At 37.9% G+C, this 17,396-nt stretch overlaps 1 protein-coding gene across 1 annotated transcript in view; it reads right to left on the bottom strand.

Moving 5' to 3' along the window:
* The window catches only part of LOC127640341 (cadherin EGF LAG seven-pass G-type receptor 1-like), a 68,088-nt gene that overhangs the window by 25,659 nt on the left and 25,033 nt on the right, over window positions 1–17,396 (bottom strand). The window contains exons 3-6 of the mRNA XM_052122837.1: window positions 15,098–15,320; window positions 12,958–13,073; window positions 11,611–11,699; window positions 1,379–1,536 (exon numbers count right to left, since the gene is read on the bottom strand). Coding sequence (XP_051978797.1) covers window positions 1,379–1,536; window positions 11,611–11,699; window positions 12,958–13,073; window positions 15,098–15,320 — 586 coding nt within the window. The remainder of the gene's footprint in view (window positions 1–1,378; window positions 1,537–11,610; window positions 11,700–12,957; window positions 13,074–15,097; window positions 15,321–17,396) is intronic.

The following is a 17,396-nucleotide window of genomic DNA, read 5'->3' as shown; positions in this document are numbered from 1 at the left end:
CTTAGTATGAAAATGTTACTTTGGATGCATGATTTTAGGTTAAAATTTACACAAACGTATAAAGGAAGGAATACATGTGGGTATGTGCTCTTTGCTGTATGTAAGATTATCATATAAGATTTTGCAAATGCTGTTTAAAATAGTTACAGATGGAGTATACTGTAGCATGTTCACTGCAGTATTTAATGCCAACTACCCATAAATGCTAGATATGCAAGCTTCTTATGTGTGATTCATAGTAAAATTAAACATTAAAGGTACAGAAATACAAATCAGCTTACACTGCATTAAAACATAAAATGTGCAGAGCTACTAAAAGCTGTATACTTACAGTATGTTATGTGGTCTTTCGACTCATTATCTTGATCAGAATAATATTTGATTTCAATTGTTTTCAATTGTTTTATTTTAGTCTATTTATTTTATACCGTGGTTTTGTATTTCAGCATTTGAATTTTACAGCATTGAGAACAGCATTTTATCAACAATAAATTGTGTGACCCATAAATCCAAGATGATCTGAAGGTTTATGTGTCAGCACTTACTGTGAGTATATGGTCTGACCCTAGCAGTTGTATTGCAAGGCTTTACCAACCATATCTCCACTTATCTCAGATGGAGATCCACCATTTCAAACTGCACTGTTCTCGAAACAGAGACACAATTAGTCTATAATGGCAAATCCCAGCTGCAGATAAACTGTGATTGTGGTTCCATTGTTGAACCAATAAAACTAGTTTGACATGAAACAGAATGCAGATTGGTGGAGATTAGAAAAAAGTTGGAGCTGAGTGAGAGGAGAGCAGCACAATGCTCTGTAATCTCCTGTAATGATCAGCTATTTAACACCAGTCTGCAGTTAGAGTGCCTCTAAGTGCTCAAGTTCCTCTGCCCCATCACAATCTCCTTTTCTGTGCAATATGTTATGCCTTGAGGACATGGAATGATGGAGGGCTAATTTTATGTGGGAGACAGACAGAGTGAGAGAAGAAAGAGAGAAGGGAGAGAACAACAAGTTGTGCTTCAGTTGCTATCTAAACAAATATCTTAAGTGTAAACTCAATATGAAATCAAAATGGTCTTTCTTTTGTCACTTGTAGTCCCTGTCTGATAGTAACCTTTGAAGCCATCTTTCTTCTAGTGTACTCATAAAGTTGACAAAATAAACTTTTAGCAGATATACACATTTCAAATGTATTGTTTCTCTAGGAGATGACTTATCTTGTACTACACATATTTTTGTCCAATCAAATGCTCTCTAGATTGAGAGTGTCCCTCCCATTTAAACCACCAGCAACCGACAGCCAAGTAGCAAATGATGGTTGAAGAAAAATTGGTTATGAGTGCTGTTTCATGCTGACTTAAAGAAAACACTTACTTCTTTTGGCCTGTTTGGGTACCGCGGGCTGCACAGGTGTAGTTCCCAATCTGTTCCCCGAAAAGTAGAGCAATGGCCACATCACAGTTGTTGACAGCAACAACAGCAACCTTTTCCTCAGAGGGGCCATGAGGGATGCCAAGATGACCAATATTGGGCTTTAATAAAAAAAATGGTAAACTTAATTTTATGATTTTGATTACAAAAAAACTTGATTAAAGTTGCACTATGGAACTTTGTGCTCTCTAGCAACATCTGTGGTTGAATCATTTCTCCCTTTTTCTCCCCAATTTGGCATGCCCAATTCCCAATGCACTCTAAGTCCTCGTGGTAGCATAGTGACTCACCTTAATCCAGGTGGCGGAGGACAAATCTCAGTTGCCTCTGCTTCTGAGACAGTCAATCCACGGTTGTTGAGCGTGTTACTGCAGAGACCTAGCATGTGTGGATGCTTCACGCTATGCTCTGCAGCATCCATGCACAACTAACCATGCTCCGAATCCAATGTGACTCTACCTCCACCCTAGCAACCGGGCCAATTGATTCCTTAGGAAGCCTGACTGGAGTCACTCAGCACGCCCTGGATGCAACTCAAGGTGTGGTAGTCAGCGTCTTTACTTGCTGAGCTACCCAGGCCCCCTAAATTCTGTGGTTGAAATTTTAAATTGCAAACAATTTGAGGAAGAACACTTTATGTGAGTTGTGTTTCTGCACTGCTCTTCTGCGTGGATAAATCTCATAATTTGAGCTCACTTGGACATGCCTGTGTGTGAGATCATGACAGGGAGATATTTAGAGTCATAATGTTCTACTTTCATGATAATATTATGCTATTCTTTTAAACATTTCAAAATGAAATATTGCTTAGATAAAGATAAACAACACTACTATTTATTGCTTACAAACAGATTTGTAAACCGAAAGACTATCTGCTAAATGGCAATAAGTGATTGCTTGTGCATTTCTGCGACTGGGGAAAAGAAATCAGAAAACAGTGGCACACACTCTTAGAGAACTTGGAAAATAGAGCAATGTTATAAATTACTCAGAAGTCATGAATATTAGTAAACACGTGACAGTAGCCGGGCATTATATACATCGCGATCAGTTAAAGGGGTCATGACATGGGTTTTTTTATTGTATTATTATGTTCCCTTAGGTGCAATTATAGTATTAATATATTTTTTTTTATGAAAAACTTTTAAAATCTAGTGATTTATGAACTTTTCCCACCCTGTTTCTCATCCTCTGATTCAAACAGTCTGTTTTGGGGGCGTTTTCCATTTAAGACTTCAGTGTTAACGCCCACTGTAATGATTGGCTAACGTCAGTGCCTATGTATCAATTATTGACGCCCTCAGCCAGAACAATATGCAAGTAAACTAAGTAAAAACACTGTGATTATTCATAATGAATGAAATTGCGCTTTAAAAAGTAGTTTAAAGTTTAAAATAGATTACTTACAGTTTGCGTCGTCGTTGTTCCCAGAATAGTCGGCACGGACTTATCTTTGAGCAACAGTTTTCTGGCAAAGCCAGCATCATATTGAGATTTGTTCTCAAAACAGTCATCCTTAAAATGTACAGAACAAACGCTTAAGTTAACACTGCCGTGACTGGGACGTCCGCAAAAAATAAACTGCATCCATTTTTCCCTGACGTCTGGATCTTTCGGCAGCTTATTCAGAGGTTTTGTTTGACCACAGCCAGGAACAGCACATCTGTGTGGCATCGTAATTTTCCTGTGCACAAGTAGTCTCTGTCAGAGCTCGCTGTCCATCGACTGAACACTTGTGAGGTGCATGGCGATACTGAAATGAGCGTAGTTGTCTTCTAAGCGTAGTTATCTTGTGCTGAGGCGGTCATATGCAAATGCTGTTACGTCACTTCTAACCGACACGTCACTTCTAACCATGAATCCAGAACGAGCTGTATTTTGAGCTTGATTAAATAAATGATTCGTTTAGAATGGGGAGGACGTCTTAAAATATTAAACTTGCAGGACGTTTTAATGATACAAAGACCTCTTATATACCAAAAGATCAAGGCAAATTTGGTTTCTCATGTCATGACCCCTTTAACACACGTGTATTGTTTGATACATAAGAGCATGACAAGCAAGATAAGCTTCAACAACCATACCAGACCTACTATATTCAAGCATTATAGCAAGTAAAGAACTTTGCCAAACAGTTAACAGATAAATATCCATTGAGACTGCAGAGATGATGTCCTGAACTGTGTGACTGTGACTGACTAAACTGAACAACGTAGTTTCGCCAGCCTGAACACGCAACAGCCATAATTACTTTTCTGTGTTTACGGACACATCATGACATAATGATATATGCCTGAGATTTCATTCCCATTCCGACCGACAACTCAAAATACAAATAATTTTTCCAGGCTTACCGTAGTGAATCAGGGTAAGGTAAGGACATTGATTTGAATTTTTTTTTATTATGTTCTCAATCAGTAATTGCATTAAACAAAAAGAAATTACCAAAAAAGAAATAAATAAATCTTCCATAGTGCAGCTTTAAGTGACTAAAAGCAGTGCAAAGTTATTTTGTGGGTCCTTTGTTGATGACAGATACAGTTGGATAAAAGCAATGGCAAAATGGCAAAAAGACAACTTAGCACTGAGAATAGTTCAAGCATAATTTGCTTGTAGAGGCCTATAAATTTCATAGTTGTTTATCTAATGCAATGAAATTCATACATTTTTAAGTGTGGCTTAAGTGTGCAAATGTTTTTGGAGCAACTGTACTTAAAAACCCAATTCGTTTTCAAATCCTGTCTTAAGAATCCCAAAGTCTGAGTACAGGGAGAGATAATAGGCATTGTTTGTAGGTAATCTCTGACATAGAGCATGAGATGATACTACTCTGACATTTTAGCCTTTTCAACCTCACCAAATTGGATTAAGTCAACAAGATGCTTGCACAGAGGAGATACCAGAAAGAAAGAACCCAATTCCATGACAAACCTCCCCAGAGACCAGGGTTTTCACATCACAGCAGAAATATGTATTATCATCTGGCAACACCCTTCCCATGTGAGGTTTATAACATTTTCTCAACTCATTAAAATGGATGTTGTGGTGCATTTTACATGAGCTGCTTTTTGATGTTGGCCCTGTGGTGTTAAGAATGTCAAGTGACAGGGAGTGCCCTCTGGTCACCCTGTATGCAACTAATGTCAATCAGAGTCTGATATGTTTTCTTGTTCTGGTGGGAAACATGAGGACATTTTATAGATAGTCCATTGCATTGCATTTACAATGGGAACAGACATCCAAACTAGCTGACTATGTTTATCTAACAATGTCATCTGTGTAGCTCTAGCTAAGTTGAAAGAGAGTGAAAGCAGCAAAAAGCATTTGTGAAAGCATTTCTAAAGCATTCGTATATAGAGTAACTATATGAAACAATGAGTCTATATATAAATATGACTTTATAACTAGATAGTGTGTAGCCCACTATGCCACCACCACTCCAGTGGGCTATGGCACATAACTGGTAATCAGAAGGTTGCTGGTTCGAAACCAGAAATCACATGCTCTCAGTGTCATTATAAACATGTGATAAACACAAAATGATAGATAGATAGATAGATAGATAGATAGATAGATAGATAGATAGATAGATAGATAGATAGAATTTATAAATAAATGGACACTGAGTGTATTTTATCTGCTTTTCCTACATTCTGAAGTGTGAAAATGTTATTAAGCATCCAACTAGACATTATAACAAGAATATTTTATATCTAGACCAACATTGTGTTATTCACCCTTGTCACAACAAGCTTAAATACAATTACACATAGATATATATCAAAAAGGTGCCAAATGCCTCAGGCTGTAGTTTCTGCTTCACAAGACAAGGGTTTGATAACAAAATGTAATTATACGGAATGCTATATAATTATAAGGAAATAATATATTATGTAACTTTAAAGCAATCATTGGACTTCATTGGAGAAAACAGATAAATATTGGGTCACACACTTCACATTAGTGTTAATATTACAGCCTAATTGCATGAGTTCTACTTACCGGTACACAAGAAATGTACATAGTAATTATACAGGATGTAGGCCTGCAATAAGTAACAGGCTCTGTAAAACAAAGTGATAATTTTCTGCGAGAAAAATATGAATTATAAGAATTACATCTTCCAGATGAAAACACACACAACAAATAGACTTCTTGGACATTTGTATGCTTTCAGGGATTCTCACTGCTGAAAAATATGACAATGGCCGAGCTGCCCCTTTGTTCACTTTATCCTTTAATACTTGACTTCTAAGAAAATGCATTCATTGATAAACTAGGTGTCAGTTTCAATATACCTCTCAGTTGTTGGCACAAAGCAGAAATGAAGAAGAGGGGAGTAAGAGCAGCACTGGTAAACCGGTCAACAAGGATAGCCATGAATAAGAGCATTCCTGCAGTCTGATGCAAGTGTAGAATAGATCCAAGGCCTGAAGCTGGATATGCAGTCAACAGCAGTCTTTTTGCTTTAATGTGATGTTCACCCATAAATAAAACGTCTGCCATCATTTATTCACCCTCATGTTTTTCCACATCACATTTGACTTGCTTTCCACTGTCTTTTCCTGTCTTTGTTGGCATTTGTGTTTACTTAAGTTTCACACAAAGGTTTTCACATCAACTTTAAAGAGTTAGGTCATTAAAAAGGTAACTAACTGATATCACAATTGTAATTTTTGGGTGAACTATCCATTTAAAGGTGGTGTGAAAAACAATGTGTATAACCTAAGTAAACCCAGATGCTGGCACAGATGGTAAAGGATGGAAAAACACCAAAAATGCATGGCTAACCTTTAATGAACAGAATACCAACTAAATATCATGTTTCCACCACTATTATGGCAGGCATACTTCTCTATTACTGTTTTCATCAGGTGTATGACATTCTTTAAAAAAACAAAAATCTAACTTAAACTCAACTTAAAATCACTCATAATAGGGATCCGTTTCCATTGTAACATCTTGATGATTCTGCATTTCTTATTTCCCCTGTCCAATGAAAGGAATGAACTCAGTGACAAGCTCAATGCCCTCAGGAACATGTATGCATACAAATCCCGACAAATGCTATTAACCTCCAACCCTGTAACTCATCAGCTTTTGAATCATCTCTCAAAGTTCAAAACAATGGCTCATGGATTCCTGTGGGTAAACATTAGTTTTTTCCTTTCCACATGTGCTTCTCCATAAAAAAACATTGTTGACGTCAAAAGCCGACTGTTCAATCAAAGTTCATGGTATTTTGGCATCCAATCAAACTTAATGGTATTCTGTCACTTGGGAATATGTCTAAAGGGGCGATCAAGCTAGGCTTTGAGCACGCACATTATTCTGGACAACGCAACAGACCAGGATATGATGTCACATGCGAGAGCTTCTGGTTTTAGCAAATAACCCTTCACAAATAACAAATAATAGTATAGTAAAATGTTAAAATATTCAAATAAAAAAATATGATCACCAACTTAAACCTCAGTAAACAGTCAAAATAAGTTTTAATACACATTTGAGTGTTTTAGTGAACAAACAGTTTAGTTTACCCAAATTTTAAAATAAAAAACAACTAAATCTCTCCACAAAAATCATGTCAAAAATATTCAACCTAAAGTCCTTTACCCTTAATAACATCAAATAAATGCTTCAGGTAAGTGTTCTCAGGCTTCCGACACCTCTCTATTGGAATTTTTACACATTTCTCATGAGCAAAAGCTTCCAGCTCATTGACATTCTTTGGTTTCTGTGCTGCCACTGCTTCCTTGAAATCCCAACAATGATTTTAATGATGGACTGAAAGGGCACTTCCTGGACATTCCACAATCCATCCCTGAACAAGATTTTGTACAACTTGGATGTTTATTTGGTGTTTTTGTTTTGCTGGAAAGTCCAGTGATCACCGAGCTTAATTTTACACACTGAAGGCATAACATTTTTGCCAAAATGGCCTGTTACCTGAAAGAATCCATGGCGTCAATCACATGGTCAGGATAGACAGTTCCTGCAGCCACAAAACACCCCCATAATAGGACTGACCCACCTCCATGCTTGACCGTGGGGATGGTGTTGTTCTTGTCATCACCTTGCCTTTCTTGCTTAGACCCATGGGTCTAAAACCAATTTTCAGTTTAGTGTCATATGTCCATAGTATCATATGCCTTGCACATTGTGAACCTGTTAGATTGTTGCCAAAACCTGGGAAGGAGGAGGGATGCACTGTTTTGGAGTCCTCGCCGCTGCCGTCCACTATGGGAGAAGCCGCTGCCATCCGCCAGGATGAGGGGAGGAGCCGTTCCGTCCGCCAGGGGACGGAGGAACTGCTGCCATCCGCCAGGAAGGGAAGAAGACGTTCCATCCGCCAGGGGTCGGAGGACTCGCTGCTGTCTGCCCGGGGAGGAGGGGCTTTTGTTCGCCAGAGGGCAGAGGAGGGGCTGAGGACCAGGCGACGGCGTGTCCGGGGACCGGCGAGCAAGATTTTCTCTATCTCCTGTCACTTTCTCTCTCTCTCTGTGTCTCTCCCGCTTGCACTTTCGGGGTTGAATAATTATAACATGGCTGTATTTTTTAAATCCTGCTATTTAGAAATATTAGGTTATATATTCACACTATGACTATGATTTATATATCTTTCCAGCAACAATAAAAACACAGCTTTGAAATATGTATCCTTTGAATTGAGCCTAGACGTCAGTGTGTGCAGTGTTGTACAAAGGTTTTCCCATGAGCTTGTATTTAATGTCTCATGTGTTCAGATGCAAGACGTTTTGGAAGCTTGGTTCCAGTACATTCACTATGATCACAAAATGCTGGCCTGTTAATAGTATCTAGAATATCAAAATCCATAAAAGGAGGAAGATCCTTTTCCTATTTGGCTCCTAAACTGTGGAATAGTCCTCTTAGCATTGTACGGGATTCAGACACACTCTCTCAGTTTAAGTCTAGAATAAAGCCTTATCTCTTTAGAAGGGCTGGACTAGTAATCTGGCATTCCAGGCATTTTCCCGGTGGGCCGAAGCTCTTTGGAGCCGATCACTGCCGAGACATCACTTCAGTCTACTATGATGGACATAACATAGGATGAACTGCTGCCAATGCCAACCGTAAGACATTGAATACGTCACTGGCCACTGCCCGAACCTTGGACTTAGGATGGATTTCACCAGAAATAAACTGCAACAAGCTTCCAGCCAAACTGCGATGCACCTCACTGCCCTTTGTCTGCATCATTTTGGTCATAGGATGGACTATAATCTCTAAAATTGAATGCACAGACAATAAATTGATTGCCAACTTAAAGGAATAGTTCACCCCAATATGAAAATTCATTACACTCCCAGATGTGTTTAAAAGACTTTCTTTCGTTAGCAGAACACAAACAAGGATTTTTGGAAGAATATTTATTTTTGGAAGACCTACTCTGTAGGTCCATAAATTGCAAGTGAATGGGTGACAACATTTTTAAGTTCCAAAAAGCACATATTGTCATCATAAAAGTAATGCACACGACTCTAGTGGATTAATTAATGTCTTCTGAAGCGAAAAAATAGGTGTGTGTAAGAAATAGGTCAATATTTAAAACTTTTTATAACTGGGATGAGGGTGAGCAAATTATCAGGGAATTTTCATTTTGGTATGAACTATTCCTTAAATAACAAAAGAAAATGCACATGTGTGCACTTCAGCAGTTAATTCAGGATGGACTTCAAAGACATTTAGTCATCAATCTTACAGATCATACAAAATCATTTAGTTTAAACATCAACATCTACTCAGTTTACTCATTTTAACCATGGCTTTTACTACACATAGTTAACTAATATTTGCTTTAAATTCATGCTGTTTAGCCAGAGGGGAACCAGTTGAGAACCACTCCTATTAAGGATCAAATACTGGCAAACTGTAAATTATCTGAAAGGGTTTCCATTCATCAAAAGATAGTTAGCAAATATCACACTAGGTAGTCAATGGCTGAGATGTTTTATTACTGATGTTAAATATTTGAAAGTGTCCCCCAAGACTGTTATAGACAAAATAACACATAGGTTGAACTTTGAAGATCAAAAATCAGTGGGGTCAAAGAGATGTGAGGTCAGCTAATCTGCAGCAATATACATTTTTGAGGCACCATTTCACCATGCAGTATGGCATTTCAACCAAATCTTGTTAGTGAAATTCTGTCATAAAAATAGAGATGGATTTCAGTATGTGAAACAGCATGTCAACACGACCTCACATGCATGCATGCAATAACAGAGCTTTCACTATGGCTTATTTGATCTTATCATAAGGACAAGGCCCCAGATGGGCAAAACTTCATGAAATAAAAAGCATATTCTGGAGATTTAGAATAATAGGACCGGGAGTTTTTATATTTAAGTGCATCTGAAAAAAACGTGTGCCATCTGCCTCTTTGAATCTCCAAGCACACCATTGTAGCCCCAGATTAACTCACCAGGGGGTCTGCTATTGTCTGCATTTTCAACCAATCTACGGTAGAACTTGGACTCCTTATATAAGGGGGTAAAGGGGGAGCTGGGCTACTACAGATACAATGAAGCAAACTCACCATACGCATGTGAAAATGAGCGTTGTTTACAAATAGACGGCTTTAGGATCTGATCTTCCTCTTATTCATTTTAGTGATGCTCCAATCCTATAAAATCTTGGTTTCAAATATTTATGGTTATGACAAGTGTAATATGATACTAACTTAAATGTATTTCACTATACAACGTCAATATATGACAAAACAAACCTGCAAAAAGGCAGACTATTATAATAAGTCAGGGGCAATGTACAGACAGCTGGTCATTATTGCAAAAATAAACCCTGATAGGGTGATATTCTTGTATCATCCTGAAGGGTTTATTTTGGATGCATTGATTTTAGTCATTTTTTTATGTAAGAAGATATGAGACAGAGTGATACGAGACAGATGAAACTAACACTGTAAAAAAAATGAATGTATGAGTTTACAGTGAATTAGCTTATCGCGGCCCATTTCACGGCCGACCCACCGACCCCTTGGTTCTCCCCATGGCCAGTCCTCCCCTGATTGGCTCTAAAGTGCGTTTCCCACCGGGAAAATGTCCGGTATGCCAGATTACCATTCCAGCCCTGGTAGTAGACAATACATCATGGTCTGACATAAAGTCAATCACTACATTGACTTATCATCTCCATACATTAGAGTACAATAACTTAAACTTAATGTTCTTAAACAAACTTGCATCAAATGGTAGAAAATGTATGGTCCCATTCAAAAGGGAACACTAAACACCATAATGTAACTGCAAATTAAACACTATTTTCCCATAATGCAGTGTGATTATTCAAATGTCTTTTTTCACAGTAATTTGTTGTGTTGTGACAGAAAATGAACTAGCCTGCATTGATTTTACAGTAAAATACAAAAACAGTATTTTACTGTAAGAATTTACAGTTAAAATCCTGGTAAATTTTTAGTGCAGCTATGTAGGAAATTGGTTGCTTGAGACAATAGTCAATTATACAGTTTAGCAGTCATTATACATAAATACAAAATACTGCACCAATCAGCCATGCATTATGTCAGAAACTGTAATATGAGGGTCTGAAAACTGTAGGATCAAAAAAGTAGAAAAGAAAGCTTCTTTTGAGAGGAGCTCTTAGACGTCGCTATGAACTTTGATACAGCTAGAAATGCCACTGACATTGTTTTGTCCTCTTTCATAAAATATGGACACAGAGGAACTGGTCTAAGAAACATTGACTTGCAAGTCCCTGCCTTTCTCCAAATAATTTCCTAAAACTGGACCCATGCTATCTAATTGACATTAACACCTGGTATTACAGCAATACAACTATCCAGTCAGAAAACATCTTTAGTGTACCTAATATCAAAATACAGTGACACTTCTGAAGGTGACTTCATAAAATAACTAAGAACCATGTCCTCGAAAAATCACATTTGTGGTGAGATTCAAATGAAAGCATATTTGGGACATTTTTAATTCATGCTTTCTTTTTTAATGCAGTGAAAGATTTATGTAGTCATGAAATCACAGTCACAGGAAACACATTTGAGACACATGTAAATACCAGGATTAAAAAGCAATCTGACCACTTGTCAACATATCCCCCTAGATTATTGTTAATACCGGGTGTACACAGGGCCATTGTGCCCAGTACAAGTGTCTTACCTTGTTGTAGTAATGTAGATGGACTGTGTGCCATTGTCCGTCACTAACCCCACCAGATACCAATGGAGCAACTGTGGTTTTAGACTCTCCTGAAGAGAAAAACAGGACAGATTAAACCAGTTTTACTGATTACAGGTGGAATTTAAGAATAAGGGGCCATTCAAACTGAATGCATTCTTGTGTTAAAAAACAACAGAACGCAGGTGTCTCAAGACATGTTTTAAAGATTGAAATTATTTTAGCTTGATGCAGCAACTAAAAAACATGGTGCTACTGTGTGAGGCGCTAAAAAAATGGATGTGATGTGGAGCAACGTTCAAAGAGGTCCATATAGCACATGCTTACATTAAAAACAACAAAGAACAGAGAAGATAGATCCAAAAATTTGTTCTGAGTGAACTGCCTCTAATGCTGTCAGTCTGTTTTAGTTCAGAACTACATATGGTAATTCATACTGTCCAGTGGTGTGAACACATTATTCAATGTTGTAAAAGATGTCCAAAATATGTTACATGATTAACAGAATGTACAATACAGCACTCTAAATTCCCACATCACCAAATTCCAAACTTATAAAATGTGTCCTAAGCACCTTGCTTAACATATAAGAAGAATTTTAACATGCGCCATTTTTCCAGTCTAGTGGGCATGATAAGTAAATCATTATAGAGGAGATACTGACATATCAGGACCTACGATGACAGCATTGTCCACCGGTGCGTACACCATAAAATATCTTGTTTATGTCCTAATCCGCCTTAATTAGTTTGAGTGACTTTCGCCCTCTGTGGGTTCATAATTTACCAGAATCATAGTGTTGTGAGAAGTTTTAAATTCCTGGTCAGTGATGTGCCACTGGAGGAAATGCCTTTCACTGTCTTTCTTCTCAGCTAATGTGGACTGTTGACCCTCAGAGCTGTATAAGATATAACAAACATCTGCTCATACTAAAATACTCTAGGGCTAAATTCCACTATTGTATTTCCTTTGGAAACAATTCTGACCTGTTAAAGAGACAGGGTGTGGTATGCATTGACTGGACAGTAACTCTTGTTGAAGTGTGAAATTTGGCAAAATAAAGAAACAGGTAGACAGAGGAAGTGTGTTTGAATGATCTTTGGCTACCTGTTTCCTTTGGCAAACTCTGAATACACACATACATAATGATATTACACAAAAAGGGGCTGAATTGCCAGGAGTCTCACACTGTACTTGTTCTTCAAATGAGCATAATTCTGTTTGCTAGGAAACTTGGTTACCGGTTGCTATAATGAAACAAAATCAATTGTCTGGAAAAATACAACATAAATTAAACGTGCAACGCTGAACTAATAGTCGACTACTCACCAGCAGAGAATGTCAGCTGTATTTGTTCTTCCACAATTTCAATAGCAATGAAATCGTGTCTTTCATTAAACCTCCCGTTATACAGCAGCAAAGCATTTTTCTCCCTGGTAGCAAACCTATGAATGAAAAACAGCCTTTTTTTTTTTAACTGGAATGCATCATAATAAAATTGGTCAAATAACTGACAGACGCTACCATGAGGCATTTGTTTATGCCTTAAAAATCATCCAAATTGTGACTTTGACATCACATCCCTTTTCATCTCCAGCTAGTGAGATACTACATTTCAAAAGAAGTAAGTGAAAGAATACAGTTTTGTTCTCAACACTTTACACTTTGGGTTAGGAGTATATTAATGTTACTAAAACACAAATGTTTAATTTAGATAATACTTTAATAAAAGCCTAAGGGAAAGTGACAAGATGGTGAAGGTTAAACAGGTGTTTACACTTAGAACATTTTACCATGGTAACCATAGTTTCTTCCACACTAATGTGTTTGTTACTGGGAATACACAGTGGGAAGTTGATACTAGCCATCACTGTCATCAAGAATATTTTTGTACACAGCAAAAAAAAAAATTGTCCAGTAACTAAAAAAATAGCTTTAATAAATTAACTGGTTTCATTCAAATAAAAATATTTGTTAATAAAAATAAATATATGGGAGTGTTTGTTGCGTAGTGGACTAAAGCACATAACTGGTAATCAGAAGGTCGCTGGTTCGGCCACCACCATTTTGTCCTTGAGCAAGACACTTAACTCCAGGTTGCTCCGGGGGGATTGTCCCTGTAATAAGGGCTCTGTAAGTCGCTTTGGATAAAAGCGTCTGACAAATGCATAAATGTAAATGTAAACCACCTGACTACATTACACAGAAACAATACATTTTAATTTTGGAATCGTTTAATTTGGAATGCCCAATTACCAGTGTGCTCCTCGTGTTGCGTAGAGACTCGCCTCAATCCGGGTGGCGGAGGATGAATCTCAGTTGCCTCCGCGTCTGAGATGTCAATCTGTGCATCATATCACGTGGCTTGTTGAGCGCGTTACCGTGAAGACATAGCCTATGTGGAGGCTTCACGCTATTCTCCACGGCATCCACACACAACTCACCACGCGTCCCACCGAGAGCAAACCACATTATAGCGATCACAAGGAGTTTACCCCATGTGACTCTACCCACCCTATCAACTGGGCCAATTTGGTTGCTTAGGAGACCTGGCTGGAGTCACTCAGCATCCTCTGGATTCGAACTCGCAACTCCAGGGTTGGTGGTCAGTGCATTTAATCGCTGAATTACACAGGCCCCAATAAATGTTAACTTAAACAATGTGCCTCAAGTGGTTAGAAATATTATTTAACATCACTGAATCAACCTGAATCCATTATGTTTCACCAACAAGACCAATTTTAAGGGTTAGATCAGGAACAAATAGTTCTTAAGGTAATCATTGCAGGTTACCACTTTTTACAGTGAAGGCTGCACCAACTAAAGTCATTTTTAGTAGAATGTAGAACTCCTTAAGGTAACAACTGCACGTAACCACTATTTACAGTTCATAATATGAAAAAATGACATTTGAAATTTTTTTACATTTTGTAATTCATAAATTATTTGATATTAAATGGTATTAAAAATATATGTATTATTATTATACTTATATACTTATTATTATTATGTATTTTTTTTTTTTTTTTTTAAATGACCCACTTATCAATTTGTTTTTGTATGGAGTTGATTCAGTCTGTTCAGCAAGTTCTCTGAAATTATTTTAAATTCACTACGTATTTAAGGACGTTATTTTTGCTATTGTGAAACCATAAAAACAATATTGGAAATGTTTTTAATTTATTTTTAATGACAGTGGAGTTTAATATCCAGTTACCACAGTTGCATTGTAGCAACAATAGTATTTTGACTGAAACTAGGTTTACCATTGTAATTTTTATAAGAATAACAAAACTCTCATGTTATCTAGAGTGCATCATTTCTAACTTAAATTAATAAAACCATATGGATCAGAGCTTGTGGATTTCTTTGTCTATTTTCCCAAAACTTCACTCATTGAAACAAGAGAGTGGATGGATGGATTGATGGATGGATGGATGGACTGAATAATTCTAGAGGTTTTACTCACATGAAGGAGAGGGTGAAATGGAATCTTTGCCTCAGGCCTCTGAAGGTGATGAAGGACTGGCCAGGAAAGCTGCGTGTGGTCATCTCACAGTATGGCTTCTCATACTCTCCATCAGGACACTGGCACAGGAACCCTCCCACCAGCAGATCCACACACCTACCTCCATTCTTACACACATCGGGAACACAGCGACCTGAGCGCGAGTTCACCTCACAGCGCTCGCCTGAAAAGAGAATGATAACAAATTAAAGCAAATGAGCAAAACGTTATACAATCAATCACATACTAAAATATGCTTAGTATTTTTGGGACAAGTAGCAGTTAAAGAATGTATCAAAATATCCTGTGTTAAAGGGCTTATCACCACGTATTAGGACAATTTGCTTCATCTGGTAACATCTATATGAACAGTTTTTTTATCACTGTGCTGTTCCCATAACATTCTATTCGTCTTTACATGTCAAGGACTATATCTTCTAGAGAAGGATACTGCTTTATGAATTTTCATAAAATTAATTTGTGTCCTTAAATTTTTTTATATAATAAGTTTTAAAGGCAATAAGGCACTCAAGGTTGCATAATATTGGGAGTATAAATATGGCTGAAAGGGTTGCAAGCACTCTTTACTACATTGCATTGCAATGCAAAGGCCTCGAGTGCATTATAGGAACCATAGTGAGGCAACATACTAGTTTATGATGCATTACACAACATTGTATCCTTCCATTGACACATACTCATGGCAAGAGTAATTTACTTATGGAACTCAATTTCAGATAATTAAAAAGTTGTTTCCCAAACCCAACCTTCTAACCCAATCACCTGAGCAAGCTTAGCTTTAGTTCCAACAAAACAATAGCCCACAGTTGTGTCTAAATGAAAAGACTTCAGATAGAGCATTGAGCATCATGCTCTCTTCCTAGTTTGTTTAAAAGGGCTGCTGTGCTCACTGCTCCAGGCCAACCTTTGTTCATACTCTAAAGCAATAGGACCACAGCTAAGAAAACAAAGAACATTGGAGGAGCCATGGTGTTCTGTAAGACACCTGTTTTGCTTCACTATCCCTGTAGCAGGACATTACAAGTTGAATATGTTGACATAATTGACGATATTAATTCTCTGTCTGCAGTGAACGGAAGATGCCATTAGCAAAAGTGACATCATTCACATCGTTACAGGTAGATGTTTGTCAGAGGGCTCCTTTGATTTCAATTGTGTTTACACTAAAACAACCTGAGATTATGTTTACAGAATTTGATCAAATTAAAGATAAAACTTAATCAGAACACATATCTGACAGATAAGATTGCTTTGCTTCATGAGTTAAATGTCACTGAACCTGATTACCCTGTTTTCAAGCTTGTTTTCATCTTGTTTTCATTCATGTGTGTGTGTGTGTACAGGGTCCAAATGTAACTTTTTGCTACACATGCCAATGACTGGTGAACTTACAAGCCAAATTACATGGCTAAATGTTATTATTTATACTGTACTATATATAGATATATATAAATTGAGTCGGCCTTCGGGTCGGCCTGCCCAGTTTGAGGCTGACGCGCAGATGGCCGACATGCTTGCCCGGGCCGCCATGAGCGTTGGGCTGGACTGGAACCCTCTGTCCTCCCCTCAACCCTCGCGGATCGATGATTGGCCAATTCTCATTGGCCTTTTCTCAAAGCTCAGAGGCAACTGAGGCTCTCAAGAGAGACCCCTAGTGTCACTTCACAGACACAACGTCTCGTTCCCTCCATCAGGGAACGGGGGTTACGACAGTAACCTAGACATTTCCATTCATATTTTTTGATCCATATTTTGGGATATCTTATTAAAAATGGCTGGTTGGAAACACCAAGATGCTCACTTGAAGTGCATACATTCTTTTATTCGATAAGAAGAAATGCGCATAAACTATGATGGAAACACATTAACCGAATAAACTCCTGCTAAATTTATTATGAATACAAAATGTGCATCAAAGGTTTAAAAATCACGTGACTGAATCATTTGTTCATAACTGGACTAACCAGCGGGCTAATCATCGCATCTGAAATGTTGCTCTGATCATCCTGAATATATGGTGTCCTGAAAATCCAAAGCCTGCACAGAGTTTGCAGAGCAAATAAGCTGAATACAAACTTGAACTATGCCGAAAAGCAGTAGCGGTTTTAACCACCATGCAAACAAGCAATTGCGTGGGGCCCCGGACATCAGGGGGCCCCCGACCCAGTAGGAAAGCTTGAGGGGTGGCATGTCACATGTTGTTCTGTTGTCACGTGCGAATATGCTGTTGTAAGTGCTC

The sequence above is a fragment of the Xyrauchen texanus genome, chromosome 49 (assembly GCF_025860055.1).
Source record: "Xyrauchen texanus isolate HMW12.3.18 chromosome 49, RBS_HiC_50CHRs, whole genome shotgun sequence".
NCBI classification, from domain to species: Eukaryota; Metazoa; Chordata; class Actinopteri; order Cypriniformes; family Catostomidae; genus Xyrauchen; species Xyrauchen texanus.
The sequence above is the reverse complement of the archived record's forward strand: the minus strand, read 5'-3'. Positions and strand labels throughout refer to the sequence as shown.